General features: G+C 38.9%; 1 protein-coding gene across 4 annotated transcripts in view; it reads right to left on the bottom strand.

The window, feature by feature from the left end:
- Positions 1–20,419, bottom strand: part of NUP153 (nucleoporin 153) — a 73,666-nt gene that overhangs the window by 15,753 nt on the left and 37,494 nt on the right. For all 4 annotated transcript variants that reach the window (XM_044259425.1, XM_044259434.1, XM_044259416.1 and 1 more), the window contains 7 exons: positions 19,940–19,992; positions 19,560–19,686; positions 11,324–11,461; positions 10,260–10,358; positions 9,138–9,228; positions 4,150–4,275; positions 1,637–2,260 (listed from right to left, as the gene is read on the bottom strand). In XM_044259425.1, coding sequence (XP_044115360.1) covers positions 1,637–2,260; positions 4,150–4,275; positions 9,138–9,228; positions 10,260–10,358; positions 11,324–11,461; positions 19,560–19,686; positions 19,940–19,992 — 1,258 coding nt within the window. The remainder of the gene's footprint in view (positions 1–1,636; positions 2,261–4,149; positions 4,276–9,137; positions 9,229–10,259; positions 10,359–11,323; positions 11,462–19,559; positions 19,687–19,939; positions 19,993–20,419) is intronic.

A 20,419-nucleotide genomic window follows, 5' to 3' on the forward strand; every position in this document is an offset into this window, starting at 1 on the left:
TGCTCTCTGTGTCAAATAAATAAAATCTTAATAAATAAATAAATAAAGATTAACTGTTCCAAAATTTCGTTCCTGCCCCTCCCTTAAGTTAACAGAGTTCAGTTTTGAGCCATCTTCTCTATTCCCACCAACCCCTCAGTTTATGTAGCCTCTACTCCCATGCCTTATTGGAAAACTATAACCTAATGACTCCCAAATCTGTATTTCCAGCCTGGAGCGCCCATTCTAGGATATCCAAAGTCCTCACATTATTTGTCAACTTCACAGCTTTAACTTCACAACTTCAAAACCCACAGGGCTTCAACCATACATTATTAGACATCCTGGTTTGACTCCATTAGTATCCGTCGCCGTTACCTTTGCCCACATGTACTACTGATACAACATTCTCATCTGTCCTCCGGTATCCCTCCAACTTTTGCTGTCTTCAGATCTACCCTCCAAAAAGCCACCAAGCAATCTGTCAAACACACAACTTTAACTGTATCACTCCTCTGCTTAAAATGATGGCTCATCATTTACAGGATGAAGCTGGGATTTCTTTAATAAATGTACGAGCTTCCTTCATTCATGGCTGACATTACTTTTACTTCCTAACATTACTTTACTTCCTAACTCAGTTTTACTCTCCTAATCAACTCAGAATTAATTCTGGTTTCTTGTTTGATCAAAGACTTGCCTTTTTTTTCTTTTTCCCCCTTAGGGGAGAAGGAGGAATGACAGATGGAAAAGGAAAGTTATTTCAGAATGAAGACTCTGAAATCTTATTCTTGCGGAGATGTGCAGTAAGTATGAGAAATACGGCTCACTCCTTATGTTCAGACATAGGGCAGAGGCTAACAAATAAAGAACTTGCAGTTGTAGACCTAAAACTTCATACCCATGAATAATGCAATAAAAAGGGAAGCATAATTCCCAGGGCATCCATAAAAGGTTTTACTTAGTACCCAGGCTGCCATATACCTAGACCAAACAATTCTATAACATTATTACAAAAACAGCAAGGAGTCATTTCCAGTTGTGAATCTCAGTAACTTTTTCAAATTTGAACAGAGACACAGGAAAAACTCAAACCTGACTCCTTTTTTCTCACTGCCAGGTTAGAATTTTTTTCATTCATGATTCAGTAATTTACTCTCACTGCAGTCTCTCTGGCAGAGAACAGAGAGGTACAGGTATCACCATTAACAGTCAGCCTCTCATAAAGTGATACTGACTACCCTCTGTGAAAAATTCTCTGGAAATGACCAATTGCCATCCTCACTTCTAAGAGGGAAAAAGACGAAGTGCTGTTTCGTTCTGGAGAACAGTCTGAGAAAGGCTGCCCCTTCTAAGATCTTTCAGCATCTGTACTAGTCAACTTCGAAAATGACCGTGACGAGCAGGAAGGTTCTGATACAAATGGATGCAAAGAAAGCGTCTAAGCATGTACTGGGCTGGTTAACGCACCGCCCCGGGGAAGACGCAGACCCAGCCCCAGGCAAGTCACTGTACCTCAAGACGGCTCAGAGAAATGAAGGTGCACGAGGAAAGGCTCAACCAGCCGCATTACACGGAGGTGGTTGTTAGCACACAATGAATTTAAATGTCCTACTCAAACAATGAACAAAATTTTCCCAAAGAGCCACACACGTACCTGGTTTCTCAGACACACAGGACACACATTTACTGTCTTCGCCATTATTAAAAACACAGCATACTGGACACTCCCAAGAGCCCACGGGCCTTTTAAACTGCTCTGCAAACCCTAAGGCGGCAGTGGTCACAGTGCACGTGGCAGAGGCAGCAGCCGCAGCCGCAGTCACCGCGCTCTCCGGAGCCGTGGGCAGCGTAAGGACTCGCTTCACACCGGTCCCGGGCTTCGGGGTTTCACAGGCCACGCATTTTATCGCCTCAGGTTTATTCTGCACTAGGCAGGTATCACAATCCCAAGTGCCTGCTGCCGGTTTAAATTTGTCTCCGAACCCCGTCCCTGAAGAGGGAAGAGCTGATCTGTCACTTTTACTCGGTGTTCCAATTCCAGTTTGTTTCGCAGTCTCTTTGGGCGGCAGCTTTGCCGCCTGACAGGCGGTGCACTTGCTGTCTGTAAGTTTGTTCTGGAGTAGACAAGTATCGCACTGCCACGACGGTCCAGCTTTTAAACTTTCCCCAAACCCGATGCCACTAGAAGAAAAGCTACTTATTGCTGGTCTTGTATAAACAACTGGGCTTGTGGTAGGAGGCTGAGCAGCAAGAGAATCTGCCTTCGGTGATGCAAAACCTATAATGAGGGAAAGAGGAAAGTGTTAAGCAAAAAAAAACAAAACAAAACCAATGAACAAAAAACCAAACCATCTGGTAAGGTCTAGAACTACAGAAAGGAAGACCCAGTCTACCCTCGTGGAGGATGAGCTCATGCTACTCAAAGACGCCTGTGGAACGTTACCAAATCCTAATTCAAATAAATTGCCTCACATAGTTCTCCAATATAATCACAGAACCTTTCCCATTTTAAGTATACCTTTTCCGTAACCAATGAATGTACTCAGACAATTAAGTTATTCACATAGAACCATGGAGTAACAGGAGTTGAGAAAGTCTTGGTACTACCAAAACTGCTGTCATTGAATTGAATCGATTCATTCCAGCTTTACTCATGGGAATGACCTTCCAATCCTTTACTTTGGACCAATTAACCTTTGTTGTACATGTACCAACAAACCCAGTGACCTGTTTTTCCAGCTTTTAACACAAAAGGAAAATAAAATTGGAGGGTAAGAGGATACAGAAGACTGTTTAGAGATTTTCTAAGGCTATGATTAATCCAACCTCGAGCTAGTTTTAGCAAAAAGGCAACCATACTTTAGTTCCTCCCGGTGGTCTAAAATGTACCATCTTGTTAATGATTAATCTGAGTCACTAAGTTTGGTGCAATTTTAACAGTAACCATCTTAAGGTGTTCTAGATTTCCTTTCCTTCCTCTTTCTCAGGTTTTCCTAATTTCCCTCAAAGAACATAGGACTCTTCCAAATCTTGCTAAAGAAAACTGAAAGGGAGTAGGGCTGGGCACCACGAATGCGGAGCATAAGCTACGTGAGGATGGAGTGTAGGAACGCGACGCCGCTCTACCACCCCTCAGCTGATTCTAGCCCAGGCGCTCTGCAGCTCCCCCAACTGTGCCACATCGTCTAAGTCACCAGGACTCCTGAAGGCAGTACCCTCATCTCTAAAAATGACAAAGCCAGACCAAAAAAACCTAATCCTCCTAAATCTTGCTGTGGAAGCCCACCTTATCTGCAAATTCTTATTCAATTAGACATGTCTATCTGCTCAGTAAAACCAAATTCTCTCTGAGCAACCACATCATGTTATAAACATGTTTACATCGCTATAGCAGACATCCTAATCGCAGTCGTAGATGTCCTGATTCCCAAACTGAAAACTTACTGAGGACTTCTAGTCACTGCCTTCAAGTTACTTCTATGAGCTCTCGAATTTCTTTTCAAGTGAGCACAGTCCCTTACATATACCTATGTTGGGATCAGCAAATGTTTTCTTTCTTTCATTGCCCAGAAAGAACTAGGCAATGATCTGAGAACGAGGCAATTCAACATTACCATCAGAGAAAGATATGCCCAGGTGTATAATCAGGTTTATTTACTCTTTTCCCCCTCATATTGGCCTATCGCTACTAAAAGGCAATTCATTTTCTCCTTCTACACTTCCCTCTTCTTCTCCTGCTATACTTGCCTCTTAAGAGATCTGAATTCTAGGGCGCCTGGGTAGCTCAGTGGGTTAAAGCCTCTGCCTTCGGCTCAGGTCATGATCCCAGGTCCCTGGGATCGAGCCCCGCATCAGGTTCTCTGCTCAACAGGAAGCCTGCTTCCTCCTCTCTCTCTGCCTGCCTCTCTGCCTACTTGTGATCTCTGTCTCTGTCAAATAAATAAATAAAATTTAAAAAAAAGAGAGAGATCTGAATTCTAAAGGAGAGTTTCTAAGATACTTACTTTAAAAGACTTTCATCTGACTATGACTACTTTCAAGTCAATCTCCTATCAAACTAGCCATAATTTTTTAAACACCTAAAGCATACCATAGACAGCATTAAAATAAGACCACAAATTTGTACTTAAGATTTTAGAGTATTTTCAAAAGCAGCTGTTAACTTACCGGGGCTTTTGAGAATATCTAGGACACTTCCCTCTTTCAGGGTTTTTGCAGGTCTAAAAGCGCCCTCACAATCTTCATCTGGCTTCTTCTTACAGCTTGTACTATTCACTGCACTGATATCTTGAGCTGTAATTTTTTTAAATGTAAAAGACATTATGGCAAGCAAAAGCACTGGATTGAGTTAAATGTATTAAAAAGATCTCTCAAAGCCAATTTGGACTAACTTCTAAAGTATCATGAAAAAATCACTGCAACTCAAAGGTAATGAATAAATTTAAATGAATAAATTTACTTAAAATTTAAGGGTTAACCATTATAAGACAGTAGAGACAGTATATCCCATTCTATACTCTGTGTATTTTTCTCCTCCAAAAGGGCAGAGAGTATACACTGTACATAAGATCATCCCTCACCCAGGGAACTAACTGGTAATCAAGAAAACCGCACTGAAACACTGAAAAAGAGATGGCAATGGGAGCAAGCTCAGAAACTGCATGAAATATGTTTCTGATTACACAACAATTTACAAGATTGATCAAAAAACCTTAACAATAAATTCCCAAACTGAGCCAGTTCTTTCATCTCTAGAAATTCATCCTATGATTCAAAGTATCCTTCAGTTTTCCGGCGCCTGGGGGGCTCAGTCAGTTAAGCATCTGCCTTCAGCTCAGGTCATGATCTCAGGGTCCCAGGATCCAGTCCTATACTGGCCTCCCCGCTCAACAGGGAGTCTGCTTCTCCCTCTGCTCCTGCTCACTCTCTCAAATAAATAAATAAATAAAATCTTTAAAAAGAAAAAAAGAAAGGATCCTTCAGTTTTCATACTGAAAACCTGGATAACAGATGCTAATTGTCTGAGAACATCAATCACAGAACAGTGATCACAGAGCAGCAGGGTGCCATGCTGTGTGGCCACAAAAATCATCCTTAAATGCAGTTATAGGTAAAGACTATAAAGTCCAAGAGACTTTGAATGATACATCAAAAGACTAATAGTGGCTGATAGTGATGACTGCCTTTTATTGCTGCTTCTTTTTAGGTTTCCTAAACTTTCCAAAATAAACATATTCTTATACTTAAAATAAGAAATCTGTATTTTCAGTACGATACTGGCTTTGTGGTTCTATTTCTAAGGGAGAAAGTTTTACAAATGAAGTATGTGTGGGATTGTTTCAATACAACTAATAGGTGTGTTTCCAGGCAGGAGAGGGAGGAATTAGAGAAAAGAGAAACAAGACTGGTTATAAAATGCTGGGTGCCAAAGTTGGGTAAAAAGTACATGGGAATTAAGTCTACTACTTCTGAAAATGTTTGAAATTTTCCGTAATAAAATATAAATAACCAGGTTTTTCATAAGCATTTGCCAATTTAAAAGGAGTGGATCAAGTAGTTTAAAAAAATCCTACCACATGTCATAAAACAAAAATTAACCCAAAATGGATCAATGATCTAAATGTGAGAACTAAAACGATAAAACTCTTAAGACGAAAACCAAGAAGGTATTTTCAGGACAATGGATTTGGCAATGAATTCTTAGATATGCCATAAAAAGCATAAGCAAAGAAAAAAACTGACCACCACCACCACATTAAAACCTTTGTGGAGGACATTATCAAAAAAGTGAAAAGACAATCTACTTAATGGGAGAAATTACTTGCAAATCATGTATCTGATAAGGATCTAGTATCCAGACCATATAAAAATGGTTACATCTTAGCAACAGAAAGGTAAACCAACTTAGAAATGGGGAAAGGACTTGAATAGACATTTCTCCCAAGAGGAAAAAGGACCAAGAAGCACATGAAAATATGCTTGACACCATTAGTCATTAGAGAAATGCAAATCAAAACCACAACGAAGAAAAAAAAAAACCACAACGAAGCATCACTTCAAATTCGCTAAGGATGGGTATGAACAAATGAAAAAGCAGCACAGTGAGAATGTGGAGAAATCCGAAGCCTCATACACTGCTAGGAGGAGTGTAAAAGGAGTCAGAGGCTGAGAAAAACAGCGTCATGGTTCCTCAAAAAATTACACATAGAACTTCCATTTGGGTATATATCCCAGAGCACGGAAACCAGAATTCAAACAAATACATGCGTACGAATATTCACACTAGCGCTATGTACAACAGCCCAAAGCTGCAAATAGCCCAAATATCCATCAATGGATGAAGAGAAAACTATAGTATACCCAGACAACGAATATCGTTCAGCCACAAAAGGAGTGAAGTACTGGGGCGCCTGGCTGGCTCAGTCGGGAGAGCATGTGACTCAAACTCAGTATCATAAGTTTAAGCCCCACATTGGGCATGGAACCCACTTAAGGTAAGAAGCAAATAAATAAATAATAAATTCTAAAAATAAATAAAAAAGGAAAAAAAAAGGAGCGTAGTTCTGATACATACTGTCATACACATAAACCCTGAAAACAGTAAGTAAAAGAAGCTAGACACAAAAAGTCGTATTATAGGACTCCAGAATGGGCACATGCAACGAAACACAACAGCGACTGGCGGTGGAGAGATGCGGAAGGGCTGTTTAGCAGGTACAGGTCTCTTCTGCGGGAGCAGGGATAAAACTATTTGTAACGAGACAGACTGCAGTGACTCGCTGCACACAGCCAGCGTACTAAACACAACTGAGTCTGTTCCCTTTAAAAGGATTCATTTTACCTTATCTCAATTTCACCTCAGGAACAAAAATATACAACAAAACATTGTGCCTACCTCATAACTGTGTCAAAACAAAACATGCAGGCACCTGAGAGAAAGCAGTAAGCCACTGCCTTCAGCTCAAGTTATGATCCCAGGGTCCTGGGATGGAGCACCGCATTGGGCTCCCTGCTCCCTGCTCAGCGGGAAGCCTGTTTCTCCCTCTCCACCCTGCTTGTAGTCTCTGCTGCTCTCTCTCTAATAAATAAAATATTAAAAAAAAAAAAAAAGGCGGGGGAGGGCTAAACAAAACATATGCTTGTAGCACTTAGTCACAGTCTATCTTCCTTTAGAATCAAAACTGACATGCTTTTAGTAACTTAAGGCAATTTTAAAGATACCCTGTAGTGTACTCAAATTGATTGGAAAAATCAGCTCCTGCCACAAAGTAATTAATCATGACTTATACATTTTCAATCAGCTTCTTAATAATGAGAGAAGTGGTGAGAATCACTCTCAATTCTAGGATGCCAGTCCTAAAAAAATGCCCTAAAAATCTGGATAATTCCCCCAAATGTAATGACATGAAAGCTGTTTTAACAAATTACTGCTCATCCAGTTACCATTAGTATTGCATTAATAAAAACGGCATAAAAAATTAACCAGGCATGATAATGGTAATTTGCAAAAGTTTATTCCTCAATGAATTCTTAGTAACATTAAAGAAAGAAATCTTGTGGTAGAAAGTACACCTGAAATGTGCTTGTTACTTCTTTCTCTTACACAAGGCTGTTTTAATCAATAACACAGGACTGCACATACAAATCCCTATGCTGTGCCACTCTCCCTATCTTTACTCTTATCTTCCAGCTCCACCAAAGCTAGAACATCCAGCTTCTATGTCCTAGCTCTTTTGCTTTGTTGATTTTTTTACTCTATCCTTTGAGGGAGGATCTAGTTTGTTTTAATTCCAAAACTATGAGATTAAAAAAAAAAAAACAAAAAACAACTGAGAGAGTCAAATAAATACTTCTGCATAGGGCAAAAGAACTTAACTGGTATTTCAGCCTATAAAACCCCACTCCCAACCATGCCCCCCTGCAATGGGCACTGCTGTCAGTCCATGACACCCAGCTCACCCCATTCATTTATTTATTTATTTTTAAAGATTTTATTTATTTATTTGACAGAGATCATAAGTAGGCAGAGAGCTGAAACAGAGAGGAAGAAGCAGGCTCCTTGCTGAGCAGAGAGCCCGATGCAGGACTTGATCCCAGGACCTTGGGATCATGACCTGAGCTGAAGGCAGAGGCCCAACCCACTGAGCCACCCAGGCGCCCTGAGCTCACCCCATTTAAAATCACTCAACGTCTTCCTACTACATTCAGATTAAAATCCAATTCCTTAGTGTAAATTCAAGAATTTTTATAGTTTAAAGCTATTTTTTAACTGCATGACAAATTACCTACAGATTTCAAAGACCATCATGTTTTTTTCTCTAATTCCTACACCCTCACATTTGCTGTTCATCTCTTGAGTAAAATGCCCTTGCTTAAAAATTCTTGACCTGAGTATCTTTAGCCCAGATGATTCCCCACTTCCTAAACAGCAAACACTTGCAAGGAAAACCACCACTACCACAACAAAAGGCTAGGATTTAATTTTCTGATGACTCATTTCTTTCCCTCAATTACACCCATTCCTTGAAATTATGAATCACTATCGCCACAGGCCGGCATAACCCTTAACACATAAAAATGTTTGTGAACTGAACACTAAACCTAGAGATAGAATCCACTGCCAATTATACTTCACCTCAATAACAATGCAGACAACTCTTCAATTTCTTAATACTTCATTTATACTAAACTATCACCTTATTTTAATTAAACAAAGACAATGAATATATGTGCTGACATAAAAACCCCTGTAACATTTCCATTTAGTGAGCTAAGTATTTCTGAAAATAGAGACTAAAAATATTGTCAAGGGTTGGTATTAGCTCCTGTTTGCTTTTTACAGCTAACTTCATTCAAATAAAACCATTTATAAGAATTGCTAAAGATGGGGCGCCTGGGTGGCTCAGTGGTTAAGGCCTCTGCCTTCAGCTCAGGTCATGATCCCAGGGTCCGGGGATTGAGCCTCACATCGGGCTCTCTGCTCAGCAGGGAGCCTGCCTCCTCCTCTTTCTCTGCCTGCCTCTCTGCCTACTTGTGATCTGTCAAATAAATAAAAATCTAAAAAAAAAAAAAATTGCTAAAGATTAAAGAATTTAAAATACTAATGTAATGTGATTCAACTATTTTTACATAAAAACTTAGAAATTCTTACTTACCTGAACTACTACTTGTAATTGATTCTGAATTACTACTAGAGCCAGAAAGTTCTGTTGTTTTTGCAACAGGCACACTGAATATAAATCCAAACTGTAAAGAAGAAAACATATCCTTTAAGAGTCTATTTAGTTTTAAATGAATATCAAGTAGCTTCTTCTTATCCCAAGTCAAAAAAAACAAACAAACAACAACAAAAAAAAAACACTGAATTTCATGTATTCCAGGTTTTCATATTTTACAATCTCTAAAATTGAGATGCTTCTTAGGATGAATGGTATGTTCTATCAAACAGCATTTTTCATTTCTTAGGCATTTTTTTTTCCTTCAAAGCAGTACATAAAATAATTATGTGCTCTAAAGCTCATTTCTGGATTTCTAAATACCATTTTCTAATAAAAAGCAGGAGACTTTATGGACAATGGAACAGGTCTCAGGCATGCGAGGGGGAAATTTACACAATGATCTGGAACATCCGGCTGTGACAGAAAATGAGAGCATAGTGAAAAAGAGAAGGCAACATGTAAAAATGATATGCATGCCAAAGATGTATGGGGCAACTCAAACATTAAACTTATTATCTCCCCAAAATATTTAACTACAAAGAAACAAACAAATACATACTCTGAGGCATAAAAACCCAAAACTTCTCCAGATTAAAGGCAATTCAAGAAACAGGTTTACCAAATGCAATCGCAATTAGTTGATTAGGTCTGATCTTAATTGGATGTAGGCCCAAGAGAAACAAAATAGTAATTAAAGGACAGTACAGGGCAATGGGGGAAAATCTGAATATGGCCTATGTTGTTGTTATTCTATCATGTTAACTGTCATGGATATGATAATTGTACTGCAGGTATGCAGAGGAATGTCCTTTTTCTTAGGGGACATATGGAAGAGCTGTAAGAGTGTCAAGAAGTTCGTATCTTAACCTTCAAATGGTCTGAGAAAACATATATGCTTATGTGTACATATAGGTAGTGGAAAATAAATAGGTATTCATTCAAGTTCTCTGTACACTGATTTTTTTTTAAGTTTAAAGAAAAACAGTGTTATTTCTTACCCCAATGGCATCTCGGTTTTGATAAAAAATAAATATGAAACATTCCTTGCTTGCTACTTACAGATGATGGAGGTAGTAGATCTGCCTCAGTAGACTTTACAATTGGAGATGAAAATCGAAACAAGGGGCTGCCAGTGCTGTTTGGAGAGGTCATTTGTACCTGGTTTTCCAAATTATTAAAATACAAAAAGCTTTTTATTTTTTAGAGAAATTGACAACAAAATAACTGTAAATTAATTATTTTAAAGAACCCAAACACAACTTCCTTTTAGATTTAAAAATCAGTTGTTAAGGGGTGCCTGGCTGGCTCAGTCAGTAGAGCAAGCAAGTCTTGATCTTGGGGTTCTGAGTTCTAGCCCTATGTTGGCCATAGAGATTACTTTAAAATAAAATCTTCTAAAAAAATGAATAAAAATAAAAATCGGGGTGCCTGGGTGGCTCAGTGGGTTAAGCCGCTGCCTTCGGCTCAGGTCATGATCTCAGGGTCCTGGGATCGAGTCCCGCATCGGGCTCTCTGCTCAGCAGGGAGCCTGCTTCCTCCTCTCTCTCTCTGCCTGCCTCTCTGCCTGCTTGTGATCTCTCTCTGTCAAATAAATAAATAAAATCTTTTAAAAAAAAATGAATAAAAATAAAAATCAATTGTAAAAATTTCTGAAAAATAAACTGTAACTGCTAGAAAATCTGGCTTCTCCTTGGGAAAGGAATATACTCTATCTCAGAAATGAGTACCTGCCTAAGGAAAAAAAAACATCTATAAGAATACTTTCAGAAAAAAAAGTCAAGGCAAAAGCATGAAACATTTCAGGAGCAGTTAATCCTACCAGAGAAATAAAAACAATAACCTCATTCTTACCCAAAAAAAAGCATCTTAATTGAAAACAATGTTTGGAAACAAACTTAAAATCATCAGTCTCTAAGGCATGAAATCAGAATTAAAAAACACTCCATTATAATGTATCCTTTTATAACATACATTTAAAAAAACAAAGCATCGTTTCCATTTTTCTCTTCTTAGTCTGAGTTATTAATTTCTAGAGTGGGAACTTAACATTGCTTTTAACAGAATATTAATTTTTTTTTAAATAAAGAACAAAAATCACCTCTACTTGTATAATGGTTCTGTACCTTGTTTGTTAATGATTGTGAAGGACTAATGGGTGATGGAGAGGACGTCGTGATCACAGAGGAACTAAAATTGAAGGTAGGCAGTGAAGAACTGGTGATGGGTAGAGAGATTTTCGGCAATACTGGTACTTCCATTTCCTAAAACACAACAGATTTCATAATGATAGATTTCAACTTTCATGTCACTGTTCTATCCCTACCTATTTTCAGGAAGAACTGCTATAGTTAACAGGTAAACTGGGAATGGGGGGGAAGGTAGAACCATACAGGGTTACCAGTGTGGGCTCCTGAATCAAAAGAATTGAAAAGATCTGAATCCCAGCTGTGCTACCAGATATGCTGGCTTTGTAAACCTAACTGCCCTCAGTACCAATTTCCTGATGGCGCAAACTGAGAAAAAAAGCAAAAAAAAACAAAAACAAACAAAAACAAAAACCACACACATACACAAAAAAACCACATAGTTGTAGTATTAATTTAAAACATCAAGTTATATATGGGCTCAGCACAGAGAATAAACATTTAATAAACATCAGTACTGGTGAGTTTGGTGAAATGCCTTGGTTTTTTTACTCCAATATAATAAAGACCACCCCAAATCTCAAACAACCCAGGTTAAGGGCAAACAAAGAGAACTCTGCTTTTGCTAATGGTGGAATAGTTTGTTATCTGACCAATGACCTGACATTTTAAATGGCCTGACAATTTTAAAATCTGAACAGAATAAAAAGAAACAACCATGTGGAAACACTGGAGGGCAACCAGAAGCAGCAGGAACTATAGAGATAAAAAGAAAACTTGGGGGGCCCCTGGGTGGCTCAGTGGGTTAAAGCCTCTGCCTTCGGCTGAGGTCGATCCCAGAGTCCTGGGATCGAGCCCCGCATCGGGCTCTCTGCTCCGCAGGGAGCCTTCTTCCTCCCCTCTCTCTCTCTGCCTGCCTCTCTGCCTACTTGTGACTTCTCTCTCTGTGTCAAATAAATAAAATCTTTAAAAAATAATAATAATTTAAAAAAAAAAAAACACTTGGAAGAAGAGCGGGCCACTGAGTGAGTTTCCTGTACTGTGACTTGGTGCCACTGCATAGTTGAAATTCTGAGAGAAAAGCAAATCTGTTCATGGAGGAATTAGAGGACGGAATAAGTGACCATAGATAGAGAAAATGAGGGAGAAATGCAGTAATGAGGAGCATATAAATCTGCATGTAAACTGTCCAAATTTCTAGCAGACGTGTAAGTTGCTCGCATGTAAGGCACACACCAAGCAGCCAACTGAGACTGAAGAGTTCCAGCTGCCACCCACCACAACTGGGAGAGAGTGTGACTTGAAAAAAGTTCCTGCTCGCTAAAACTATCTGAGTATTTCAAATGGATGTCTTTTACAGTACATCAATCACACCCCTGTAAAGTCAAGCCCTCCTCTCCCCAAAGGAATAATAAAGATGCTTTCAGATAAAAGAAAACTAAGATAATCTTTTGCCATAAAACCTGTTCTACAAGTTCTCCAGGGTAAAGGGATAGGATACCAAATGGATCTCAGGTTTCTGGAAGAAATGAATGGTATGTGAGCAAACACAAAAAACTTGTATTCCTCTTAATTTTGTGAAAATACATACAACCAAAGAAAGTGAAAATTAGATGCTGTGAGTTTATAGCCTATCTAATTTTAATACAGATGACAAGTATAATCTAAAATACCAAAGAAGAGGGGAGGCAAATCATACTATGTAAAGTTGCAAGATTCCTAAAATATTACGGGAAGTGGTACAGTATGAACACAAAGCAGAATGTGAAAGTTAAGGACATAATATAATCTCAAAAGGAACCACTAAGTAACATGAAGAGGTAAAGATCAAAGTAATTAAAATATAATTCTAACAAATAGTCAACTAACCAAAAGGACAGCTTTCAAAAGGAACAAAAGACAAATGGGAAAACCAGAGAAAAATGGGAGACATAATCCAACCATATAAATAATGACATTATAAATATTCCAAGGCGCCTGGGTGGCTCAGTGGGTTGGGGCTTCGGCTTGGGTCGTGATCCCGGGCTCCTGGGATCGAGCTCTGCATCGGGCTCTCTGCTCCGCAGGGAGCCTGCTCCCCCCGCCCCCTCTCTCTCTGCCTCTGCCTCTCTGCCTACTTGTGATCTCTGTCTGTTAAAAAAAAAAGCAAAAAAATACATAAAAGGCAAGATACCCATATATCATTTTCAAGAAACTCACTTAAAAAGATATAGGTTAAAAGCAAATGGATGGAAAAAGATACAACCTACAATTCATAAGCTTAAGAAACCTTATTCTACTAACAGAGTGGCTGGCTATAGTAATACCAGATATAGGAGATTTTCTAGACAAAGAATACTTGCACAGTCTTTTTTTTTTTTTTTTTAAGGAACATTTAGTAATATTAAGAGGAAACTGAGGAACCACAACGCATAAGGCACACACTTTAACGAGGGCTTCAAAACATGTAAAGTAAAAATGGACATAACAGGAAAAGACAAGTTCACCAAATGGAAGTGGACAATTTTAACTCCTATCTCTCAACAACTTGATAGACTAAAACAACACACCCCACACGCTGAAAAAACCTTCAGCAAAGACAAAGAAGATCTAAGAAATACGATCAGTCATTGGACGCCTTCTATAACACTGTACCCGAAAACCTAAAATACAGGCTTCAAGGTTCATCAGGCAGACCATATGCTGGGCTACAAAACAAGTGTCAATACATTTGAAAACATTAATATCACAGCTAAACCCAGTTCTAAATAACCCACAGATCATATAAGAAATCAAAAAGGAGGGACGCCTGGGTGGCTCAGTTGGTTAAGCAGCTGCCTTCGGCTCAGGTCATGATCCCAGCGTCCTGGGATTGAGTATCGGGCTCCTTGCTCGGCAGGGAGCCTGCTTCTGCCTCTGCCTGCCATTCTGTCTGCCTGTGCTCGCTCTCTCTCCCTCTCTCTCTCTGATAAATAAAATCCTTAAAAAAAAAAAAAGGAAATCAGAAAGATACATAAAAACACTACTATAAGTCCTTTAGAACACAGAATTACTTCGCAGCCTGGAGATAGACAAAGGTTTCTTAGGACAGAAAGAACAGTAAAAATAACGCGGCACGTGGCTGGCTCAGCGGGAGAACGTGGAACTCTTAATCTCAGGGTTGTGAGTTTGAGCCCCACATTGGAGGTAGAGATAACTTAAAAATAAAATCTTTAAAAAATGATTTTTTTAAAAAAGGATAAATTCAGAACACCTGCTTATCAAAAGATACTGTTAAAAAAAATGAATATGCAAGCCAGACTGAGAGAAAATATAAGACATGTATCTGACAAAGTATTTGGATCCAAATTTATAAAGAACTCCCACAACTCAGTAAGAAAACCCAATTTTTAAAAGGGCAAAAGGGGGCGCCTGGGTGGCTCAGTGGGTTAAAGCCTCTGCTTTCGGCTCAGGTCATGATCCCAGGGTCCTGGGATCGAGCCCCGCATCGGGCTCTCTGCTCAGCAGGAGCCTGCCTCCCCCCCTCTCTCTGCCTGCCTCTCTGCCTACTTGTGATCTCTGTCTGTCAAATAAATAAATAAAAAACCTTTAAAAATTTTAAAATAAATAAATATATAAATAAAAGGGCAAAAGACCTGAAGACACCTCGGAAAGGATTGGTAATAAGCACACAGCCCATAAGCACATAAACTGGAATACAACATTATTGCATCAGGGAAATGCAAATTAAAATTACAATGAAACAGCACCATATACAAAGCAGAATGGATAATATTAAAAAGATGACAACTTAATAAGGATGACAAGTGAAAGAAATGTTCATACATTGTTGGAGAGAGTAAAATATTATTCATCTTGGAAAACAGTTTGGCAGTTTCAAGTTAAACACATATTGGGGGGAGCTGGCTGGCTCAGCTGAAAAAGGATGCAACTCTTGATCTTGGGGCTGTGAGTTCAAGCTCCACGTTGGGCTTGGGGATTACTTAAACAAATAAATAAACCTTTTTATAAAAAAGTGAAACACGTATCATACAACCTAGCACCTCCACTTTTAGGTTATTTACCCCAAGAAAAATACACACATGTCTAAAAAACCCTGTAAGAATGTTCACAGCAGCTTTATTCGTAACAGCCAGGCACAAAAGCACACACATACTGGACAACTGTACTGATACAAAGTTCTAGAACAAGCAACACCAACACAGGATAGAAAAAATGAGAGGAGTGATTGCCTCTCGAGTAGGAGGTGATGAGTACTGCCTGGGAAGGAGCACGAGTGAAGTTTCTGGAGCAACAGAAATGTGTGACACTTTGAAAAGGGTTAGGGTTACACAGGCATAACCATTTGTAAAATTCATTAAATGGTATACCTAAGAATTTAACATTTTACTACATAGAAATTTTTGCTAAATTACAAAACAACAAATATTTGACTGTAGTTTGTGCTGAAGTATGTATCAAAATTGGGAGAGGGGAGAAGAAGCAAACAAAGACGCATTTGGCTCTTTCCATAGGGAAGTTTCATCTGATCTTCCTTTCAGACCCATACAACACCTGGGCACATCAACTGAATAACCTGTGTCTTACTTATGCCAACTCATTAAGCCACAGACTTGGCTATACTGGTTCTTTATATCACCGACCTTGAATAAATTCTAAATTTTATTCCTATTCACCAAAATTTTGACTCAGTTTATCAGAAGTGGGGCCCCCAAGTCTACAAGACAGTTAAAAATTATAATTAGATGCTTCCAGGTACTTCAAGTTGAACACAACAATCACCAAATATGTGACTTACTATGAATTACCTTTGTAGTATCTTTACACGGGTTATCTCCCCTGAGGAAGTTTCTACTGGGAGATGTATGGTCTAAGCTCATATAGCCATTAAATGGCACACATCCCATAGACACAAACTCAATCTACTTATTTTTCTTATCCCCATTTTACAGATAAGCTGATGTACAAAAGAATTAATTTGACCAACATCATTCACAGTCAGTCAGTAGCAGGCCTGTACCTGACATGACGATATTAAGCAATTAAATCTCCGCAGCTCAGCAGTATTACATACTCATTGCTCTGTATCAATAAGCTTTTTCATTACAAAAATCAAACCGGTATCACAATAGAGGCAAAATGCCAAAATGTTCAGTGACTAACACACAACCCTTACACATTTTGAGATCTAACAAGAAATGAGAGCAAAACCATACTTCTACTATCTCATAATGCAAAATGGGTTATTTACAATATAAAGTTCTGTTTAACCTGGTTGTTGAAGTGAATCAAAATGTACCAGCACTCTCTGTTACATACCAACAGTACCTCAAATTAGCATAGTTTGTTTATACTTCACTAAAAATAAAATTTCTTTCATTTGACCTATCCCAAAAGCCCATTAAAATAGCCATAAAAAATGAGTGTTCTGGGGCGCCTGGGTGGCTCAGTGGGTTAAAGCCTCTGCTTTCAGCTCAGGTCATGATCTCAGGGTCCTGGGATCAAGCCCCACATCGGGCTCTCTGTTCAGCAGGGAGCCTGCTTCCCCTTCTCTCTCTGCCTGCCTCTCTGCCTACTTGTGATCTCTCTCTCTCTCTGTGTCAAATAAATAAATAAAATCTTAAAAAAAAAAAAAAGTGTTCCATCCTTAATCAAAAGTTCCTATTAACTCTGAATTAAGAACAACTAGTGGTCTAAACATATTCGTTATGTGAAACAAAACCAGCACTGAAAACAAAGTAAAAAGCATCCACCCCAAACCCCTTCTACCTAGATTAAAAAAACACAGGGTGGGCAGAAATTTGGGGCAGCCACCCACTGGTACCTCTTTCCTCAGAAACGTGGAGACTCTAACTCCAGTGTAGAACAGAACCAGAACTAGGGACAGGAGTTGGGTGAGGCATCCTGGGATGCAAAGTTGGCAGTTGGCAGTTGGCCGGAATGGAGAGGGGGCAGAGAAGGGAGGAGGTGATAAAGAGGTCTGCAGGGTTAGACTTTCCTAAAGCTCCTCACAGTATACCAAGTAACAAGAGTAAAAGTGAATCAATAAATTTTCATCCCCCTCCCAACATCTTGATATAGCAAAGTCACATAAACACACACCTGTAAGACAGCCAAAACCGAACTACAGATAGCAACCTGAACTTCAGCTAAAGATCGTGGGAATATATTCTTAAGAAGCTGAAACTGGGGGCGCCTGGCTGGCTCAGTGGGTTAAGCCGCTGCCTTCGGCTCAGGTCATGATCTCAGGGTCCTGGGATCGAGTCCCGCATCGGGCTCTCTGCTTGGCGGGGAGCCTGCTTCTCTCTCTCTCTCTCTCTGCCTGCCTCTCCATCTACTTGTGATTTCTCTCTGTCAAATAAATAAATAAAATCTTTAAAAAAAAAAAAAAGAAGTTGAAACTGAACAGAAATAAGCAAAATTCACAAATCCGTTATCTGGCAAACACCAAACCAAGATGTTTTCCTCATCAAGGGATAAACTTTAGAAAGCTAGAAACACAAATTCTACTGAGAAATATAAAAGCTCATGTAAAGAACAGGCTATATAATGAGCTATATTATCCTCGGATACTAATTTCCTTATGTACATAAAGCAAGACAACCCATTTCTTAAAGGTAAGTTTACATAAAGAGCTTCAATTAAAAGAAAATCGGTTAAGAAAGCTACAAATTTGTTATACTGTGTCATTAATGGCATTCAATACTTTTGCTCTCAAAATAAGAGAATACATTAATACATTCCTTCCCTTCACAACACTCCAGCAGGAGAGCAACACGTAGAACCCCTAGACCAGTCCAGGAGCCGAGCCCCCAGCATAATGCCATATACCGTGAGACAGCCCAGGGGGCAGAAAGTCCAAGTGACCAAAGCAGTCACAGTTCTGATACCTTCAGAGAGGCACAACTACCAAACTGCCCATTGGGAAAAGGGATGATGAAGGAAATGAAAACAAAATAGACCGCCTACTCTAAATAACCTTGGAAAACACACCAAGAGACAAGAAGGAAAGCAATACTGACTTGTACAGTTTCAAACAAAACATGACTTTAGAGTCAACAGAAACTGTTATAGAAGATCTCCTGTTTAAAAATTCCTTAAAAACTCATGAGTCAATGAAGAAGTTACAAATGAAATTTTAATTAGAAACAAACAAAAAATAAAGCATTATGTGTGAAAACTTAAATGTTAAATGTTAGGCTGAAATTCACTTGTAAAAAGTTGAAAGAAGGCCTGCATTCAACTCCAAGTAGTTAGAAAATACAGCCTGTAGAAAGATTAATTTACCCAGTCTTCAACTAGTCCTTATCTTTTTCTAACTTTCATTTGCAGAATATATACAGAAATCTTTCCCAAAAAAATCTTCCCAATAAATAAATAATAAATAAATAATCCAATAAAAAGTGAATAAAGAGAAACCCCAAATGACCAAGAGACTCACAAGAGGGTTCCCTCCCTTGTAAACAGGAAATGCAAAATGAAAGTCCAATGGCATAACACTTCAAACCCATCACCTTGGCAAAGACTTTAAAAAAAAAAAAAGTGCCCATAAGAGAGAAGAAAAAGCATATCCACCAACTGTCATGTGCAAGGAAGTATTTAAACTACCTTCAGGAGCAACAGGGCAACATCTAACACGTGTGAAGATGTGTATCATCCCCTAGAACCCAACGAGGCCATTCTAGAAAAAGCCTAGAGAATACACTACACGTGCCGAAGCAGAAGTGCATACACATTCACCTCAGCACATATCAGGAATCAACCCACAGGCACCCTGCAAAACAGGGTGGGGTAAATTTTCAGATTGGATAAATCTGTAACAATGAAATTACACAACTTGAATTGCCTTTCACAACACTGATAAGCTTCACAAATAATATGAAGAAAATGACAAGAGAGCAGAGCACAGTTAATCCATTTATGAAACAGGCAAAACCTACCTAATGATACAATAATATTCCCAAGGTCAAATAATTTCAATTGTATTCTCTTATATGGCTTTTTAGCGGCATCCATGGGGTTTAAGGTCCCAGGTTAGGTTTTCTGTGTCGTCACAGTAAAGGGGGTACTGAACACACGTACGTGCATGCACACTCACACTGGGAAGGGAGTGCTCCAATGGCAGAGCAGTCATTCTTGTGCTGGGTCTCTCCCCAACCCCACCCCTTAGGGTCTCCCCACACCACCACACCAGAGTTTCCCATATACTTCAAGAATATGAAGGACAGAACCTTACCTCCTCCTCCGGAGGCTTAGATGCAACAAAGCGCGTTCTCTCTCGTCTCATCTTGCCGCCTCCACTACCTACTCCAGAAGATAAACCATTGGCTGCAGACATACTGAAATTTGGATAAGAAAAGCCACTAGGCAAAGAAAAAGAAAATTAAAACAAATGATATATTACTCTGGTTCATAACTTATTAACTAATTGAATACCTAAAAATTAGAACTGCTAATAAGAAAAGAAATATACAGCTGAATGTGATTTTAGAAGGTGACAGATTTCTGTGCATGAAGTTAGTTTTTTAACCTTCTTAAATGTCAAAGAAGAAAAACACATTAAAACAGGCCTTACAAATGAAATATAAAGAAGCTTTAGCTAAAAGACGACATTACCTTTCTCGCTGTTCTCTAGTTTGTCCTGGCGTCACAGGTTTTTCATACCCGGTCTAGAACAAAATGAGCACACCAAATTTATATGCCTGCTTCTTCATTTTAATTTTATGAATACTTCCCTTTTGTCCGTCCATTTTAATGTTTGCAATCAGGAATTTGATGGGTTTTTAGTTAGTGAATCCTAAAACTTGTGACCTATACTCTGCTTTCTGAATGGTAACTGAATTACAACAGGATTACACACATAAAAGGTCACTGCCCTTTCAACAAAAAGGTAGTAAGTGTACAAAGTTAATATACTTAGAAACCACAGAAATACTTTTACTCCCCATCTCTCATGATGGCCTATTAAAGGTATAAGCAAGTTTATAAGGATATTCTCTATGAAATGATTCTCTACAATTTAAGTTCCTCCATTGAAAGGATATCATGGCTCTTTGTAGAAACAGCAAAATATAAGGCAGGGACCTGAAACTTATA

This window comes from Neovison vison, chromosome 1 (assembly GCF_020171115.1).
Source record: "Neovison vison isolate M4711 chromosome 1, ASM_NN_V1, whole genome shotgun sequence".
Classification (NCBI taxonomy): Eukaryota; Metazoa; Chordata; class Mammalia; order Carnivora; family Mustelidae; genus Neogale; species Neogale vison.